Source organism: Charadrius vociferus, unplaced genomic scaffold (assembly GCF_000708025.1).
Source record: "Charadrius vociferus isolate BGI_N301 unplaced genomic scaffold, ASM70802v2 scaffold162, whole genome shotgun sequence".
NCBI classification, from domain to species: domain Eukaryota; kingdom Metazoa; phylum Chordata; class Aves; order Charadriiformes; family Charadriidae; genus Charadrius; species Charadrius vociferus.
This window is the reverse complement of record NW_009647236.1, coordinates 1236814-1242579: the sequence shown is the minus strand read 5'-3', so window position 1 is coordinate 1242579 and position 5766 is coordinate 1236814. Positions and strand designations below refer to the sequence as shown.

At 47.6% G+C, this 5766-nt stretch overlaps 1 protein-coding gene across 1 annotated transcript in view; it reads right to left on the bottom strand.

Annotated features, from left to right (window-relative positions):
* Positions 1-1359: 1359 nt before the first annotated feature.
* Positions 1360-5766, bottom strand: part of FSTL1 (follistatin-like 1) — a 16012-nt gene continuing 11605 nt past the window's right edge. Inside the window, exons 8-11 of the mRNA XM_009879942.1 lie at positions 5462-5574; positions 4140-4250; positions 2393-2490; positions 1360-2133 (exon numbers count right to left, since the gene is read on the bottom strand). Coding sequence (XP_009878244.1) covers positions 2089-2133; positions 2393-2490; positions 4140-4250; positions 5462-5574 — 367 coding nt within the window. The 3' untranslated portion in view covers positions 1360-2088. The remainder of the gene's footprint in view (positions 2134-2392; positions 2491-4139; positions 4251-5461; positions 5575-5766) is intronic.

The window sequence follows — 5766 nt, the reverse complement described above, 5'->3', positions numbered from 1 at the left end:
TAGCTTTGTCCTCATTCCCCTCACCTTCACAGGTGACAGCTTCTCAAATCCAGACCCTCATGGCAAAAGAACCAGCCCCCTTCTGTATTTATTATGCCAATACCTCTGAGCATGGTGGGGCAGATTATGATTCTCACTGGAAATGTGGCACTGTGCCAAAGTCAATGGAAGTCCTCTGGGTTCACACCAGGAAAACAGCTCGAAGACCAGACAGCCTTTGACAAATCTGGCTCATGGGCGAGACCACAGGAGGGACCAAGCTTTCTTCTCTTCCTACACTTGCTAGGTACCAGCTCATTCTTCCTCTCCAAGGAAAGCACTGTGCAAAAGGGACGGTTGGGACAAAAGCCCTGCTGATCTTCACTCAAGCAGAACATGCTTTTGCAGATGCAAGTGGAGTTTCACTTAAGTAAGCACTAGGGACTGCAAGACACCTGGAAACAACTGACAAAGTTGCTCACAAACAGGAAGATGGAAATCACAAGCAGTCATCGCGACTCACGGTATGTGCAACTGCTTGGGATGCACAGCAGAGGCATGAAGGGAACGTGGAAACAGGACACTCAGGTGTGTTGAGTGTATGAAGCATGTCTGACAACTGCAGGAGAAAATCAGCTGGGCTTGAGGCTACAGAGATGATTGTCAACAAAAGAGCATTTCATATATATTGAGAACCAATGCTCTGAGAAACAGGTCAGATGAAAACGACCCATGAAGGGATGCGAAGGTGGTCAAAGACGGTCTGATCAAAGACACTGTGAAATGTGTCAGTAATGAGGCTTCCAGCTCTGACTCCAAACTCAGATCTGGAATCAAAGAATAATGCTGCTGCCTCACCCAAAGGGAGATGGAAAGCCCAAGATGATGGCTAACAGCCTAGACTCCAACTGAACAGTTTTCTGTGGAGTTAAGCCTTTTAAAAATACCCTAATAATGGGATTGCCTGGCCTGTCTGTCTCTAGGCTACTCGGCACTTACCTCTGGGCAATTTAGAGAGGCATGAGCACGGACTTTGAGCACACGGTCAGTGCTAGGTAAGGGAGCAAAAGCTAGAGAGAGCTGCAGTGTCAATCCGTGCCTGGTGAAACTAATTACATCCAGCCCTGTCTCTTCTTCCTATGAGGGACATTGCTGTCCCCAGTTGAGAAATACCCTGTAGTGCAGGACTCACAAGTCGCTTGTGGGTTTGCGGTGGCTGAGCGCAGTGCGATACAAACTGTGCATGGGCATTACAGCACTGTCAATAACAAAAACCCACAGGCTGGGTTTTCTTGAAAGATCTAGAGCTACGAAACATACAAAAGCTGAATTACTACCATGAGAAATAAAGTAATAAAAAAAAAAAAAAACAAACAAAAGGGGGAGTCAGCATGTGAATGTGATAAGAAAAAAATATGATAGCACCTCTAAGGAGGGGGCAGGGAGAGTAAGAGTGAGATGAGGTCAAAAGGAACCATGTTGTGTTGGAGCCCACAATGTACTGGAGGAGCTGCTGGGGACAGTCCAGTGGAAAGCAAGGAGGAATGTGCTGGACTCATGCCAGCAGCATGGCACCATGACTTCCAGGTGTCACACCAGGCTGACCAGCTTTGAGGAGCTCGAACCGAAGGGGAGGGCAAGCAGGGCAAGGTCCTTGGCTAATGATGCCCTGCAGCACATGTGCTCAGCCACAAAACTGCCGGGCCTCTATTTCTGCAGCCAAGGCCGGTGCTGACAATTGTATGGATTGAAGACCCCCTTTTCTATCCAGCACTGACCTCCGTCCTTTCCCTGGATCCAGGGGAACAAGAAATCCCTGTTAACTCTTGGAAGGAGCAGCTGTCTGCTCTGGGAAAGTGTCCCAGAGGCTGCTGTAAGTCCCTCCCAGCCTTCCAAGGCCCCAGCAATGAAGCTCCCTGAACAGGTGGGCTCTGCTCCCCTTTCCTGGCCCCATTCTCTGTATTACAAAACAAATAACCCATCGCTATACAATGTAAATATCTGTGACTGGGCAACTGTAGCAGACACTTGTGCATACTGAGATCAGCACTGGAGGACAGGGTGGCAGGTGGCGCCCATCCTCCTGGGCTCCTCCGGTGTGGAGGCCCCTTACATCTCCTTGGTGCTCATTCTCTTGGTCTTCTCGGCCGTCTCCTAGAGAAAGAGAGCACAAAAATGAAGCTCTGTAGTAACACAGGAGCTTGCAGTGCCCTGAAGCCTGTCCATCCACAAGCAGTGCCAACACTGGCTTATAGCTCAAAGCCCCACAACCGTATTTGTCCCCACAGGCAAGAGGGATCCCCCTTCACTGTGCACCCCCTTCTACCAGAGGTCTCCAAGTGACAGAAGCAGAGGGAACTCCTCTAGCCAGGAGAGACTTAGTGCATGCAGACCTTCCCAGCCTCATGCTAACCTGATGCTTCTGCAGTTCCTGAACGTATCTAGCCAGCTCCTCCTCAGTCAAGTCTTGATCAGGTCGCTGTCTCTGAGCAGGCACCTTCTCATTCTTCCCTGCAAACGGAAACAGTTCAGCGTTATCACAAATGGGGGATGCAAATTTCAGAGGCTGAACCACACAGAACAAAAAGAGGCAGGTCGGCCATGGCATAACTCATGCTTAGGAAAGCTTTGCAGGAGGAAGGTATGGGTTGGCTTCTTAGAAAGAGAATGGGCCTTGTGGCTGCCTGGGACTTCAGAACCTGGGCATGCAGTCTGTCCCCGTCTCTCCCTCCCACATGATAAAAAATAAAACCACAAGGAAGAGGATGTATATTATTTAAAAGAAGCACTTACAATTAGTTCAAACATCTTGGCCTCTTGTAGGGAATAAATGGAAGCTCAGTGCTATCCAAGTATAATAACTGATGCCTAATAAAGAGGTAACTTTACTCAGTGGAGATGCAACTTGCTAATGTATCTGATCTGATTATTTGGTTTCATTATCCCTCTAACGATAGCCTCTACCACTCTGCTGCTCTGACATGGGCAGAAAGTCAAGGAATTGTTGTCCCATTGCATGCTTCTGCCATGGATGCAGGGAACAAAATAGACAGCAAGACCAGGCGTTGCATAGCAACTTTGAAATTTGGTTCTGGGGAGGCAGCAAAAGTCTCTCATTCGGTTGCTTAACCTCTGACACCTACCCACAGCTCCTCTGGCAGCTCTGTTAGTATTCAGTTATCTTTTCTGAGGTGAGTTCCTGCTGCCACAGCCAAATCTGAGCTGAGGTGATCCTGAAGCCTCTGCTGCAGAAGGCCAGATAAACGTGAAAGAAACTCCGTACTTAATTGTTGCTCTTCTCCTCTCTCCTACTCTGCTGGCTATAGACCTGAACTAATGTACTGCTAACATCTCCCGCACGGCACTGAAAACAAAGCTCAAGCGAAGGCCTGGTTTCTAGAGAAGGCCAGGAAAATGCAGTGCAGTGCCAGGAGGGTGGACATGGTTTCTTGAAAAGGACCTGTACATTTCCCAGGGCAAGGGAAAGCTGGCTTTCCACTGGACTCAAGACCATCTGTGAGAAGGCAAAATGGAGAGCTGTTGTTCACAACCCCACTACAACTTCTCATAATTTTAACACGGCTGTGAAAGTTTAAAAAGGTCCTTCCAGAGGAAGACCAGGCAGACCGACAACCCTGCCTTACTATGAACACCACCTCCCTTCATCTCCATCACCATTATTTTCTTCTGCTTCTACAATTTTTATGGCAAGAAGCTAAAGTGCCTTCTTGGCGTTACTGGATGAAGTCTCTTAATCTCCCCTCTGGGGCAAGACAGAACCCTAGCTCCTGTTGTACAGATCCGGTGAATACAGATACAGTCAGGATACTGATACACATACAGCAAAGATGACTTGCTCACACCTACATGTAAGGTTGCAAACAGTGAGCTGTTTGGTCTGCACGTGCCCCAAACGAGCTGGATGCAGAGTAGCTCTGGTCTGGAAGGTTTGGTGCTGAATTTTTATGAAACCAAATCCAAACTACAAACCCCAGCAGCATTGCCCCCAACCTCTAGAACAGAACCAGTCACCCATAGAGAAGTCGAGGAAAAGCTGGAGAGAGAAGAAATCTGGACAGCTGGTGCCCTCAGAAAGATAGGAAGCAAAACCCTCTTTTGTACAAAACCAAATACAGTAATTGTCTGGAGAGCATACGGACCCTCGCACGTCATTGCAGTGCACACCCAGTTCCCACAGGCACAGACACAGCGGTTGCACTCCACCTGGGTCTCTGCTCCATCTTCATAGGTTTCGTCTTCTAGGGCACACTCTAGAGAGGTACAAAACATGGGCAGTGGGTGTGAGAGAGCAAGCAGGCTAAAGACAACATACTTTGGAGATGCCTCCAGAGAGAAGAGGTACAAGGTTTTGGAGGAGGCCTTCCTTCCACTAACCACCAGAAGTTTTGTAATGGCTAAAATATTCATGCTGAATTTGGTGCATGAAATCAGCCAAAAAATAATTTGGGAAAGTCAAGCACTTCATTTTGTTTCCTCAAAATAACACATTTCAATTTCTCAATTCCAAATGAAATCTCAGTATTTGATTTGTTTGAATTTCCTAATCTGTTATACATAGAAGAGAACCCCCAAAGTGTAAGTTTTGGTTACTCTGAAACAATTCCTGTTCCATGTGGGGAGAAGCTGGGGAAATGGTAAGTGTATTTACCGTTGCCCTGAGAAAGGAAGAGGAAAAAAAGATTTCTCATTTCAGCTCACATTCCTTCTCACAGTTCGATTATATGTTTAAGTTGAGGCCCCCAAAGCATTCAAGGGTCCATACGGTGTTAAGTGAAAACCAGCTGATCATGTTTTCAAGGGGAGGTGCAGCATCCCTAGCTTCCCACTGACATAGGCAACAGAGAGTTCAACTTAATATTCCCTAAGAAGCATAGCCTCTGTCTGTTCCTCTGTGCCACCGCAGTGGGATGTAAATCCTGTACCTTTGGACTGGTACCCCCTGAGGAGACAATTAGATGAATGGCTAGGCACGCCTGGTCAGCAGAACACTAAGCTGCTTCCACGTGAACTGTAGCATAAACAGGATTTGGAAGGATGGTGAACTTTCACCAGCGATGTTCATCAGCGAGAGTCTCTGTGTGAAAGGCAGAGCATAGCAGGACTTTGGTCTGGTCTGACCTTCCCAAGTTATCCAGACGTGAGCTCCTCACATGATTTATCTCCACACTGTTAAATACATGCCTTGACCTTCCAAGCATACCATATCCATTTAACCTATGCCCTCACTTCTAAAATCCAAACCTTTTTCATCACAAGAGCTGTGGGAGCTCTGGGGCAGAACAAGCAGTACTTTTGACAATGCAGGGACAAGGGGGTGCTGTGTCAGATCGGAGGTAGGTATATATCAACATTATCTCTGGGAGTGGAGTTACAGCATCAGATGTCTGGCCCAAAAGCTTGTCTCTTCTTTCCTCCCTTCCCAGGACCCCTCTGTTCCCCAACACAAGCAAGGAGCTCCTACTTTTCTCTGGTGGGTTGAAGGATGGGCTAAGGCACTTGAGAAATTCATTGAAGCTGAGCTTCCAGTCAGCATTTTCATCTGACAGCTCGATGAGGGCATCTACGCAGAGTCCCCTGAAAGGAAACACAGAGGCATGTTCTGCACAGGGCTGTACTAGGCTGGTCCCTGCTCTACTGGCTTCAGAGTACAGATGAGTAAAACCAGTAACAGCTAGGAAGGCTCTGAGATGCCTGGCAGAAGTGGCTTCTGTAAGGAAACCTCACTGAATACAGACAAAAGAAAAAGAGTCACAAAATAATCCCTGT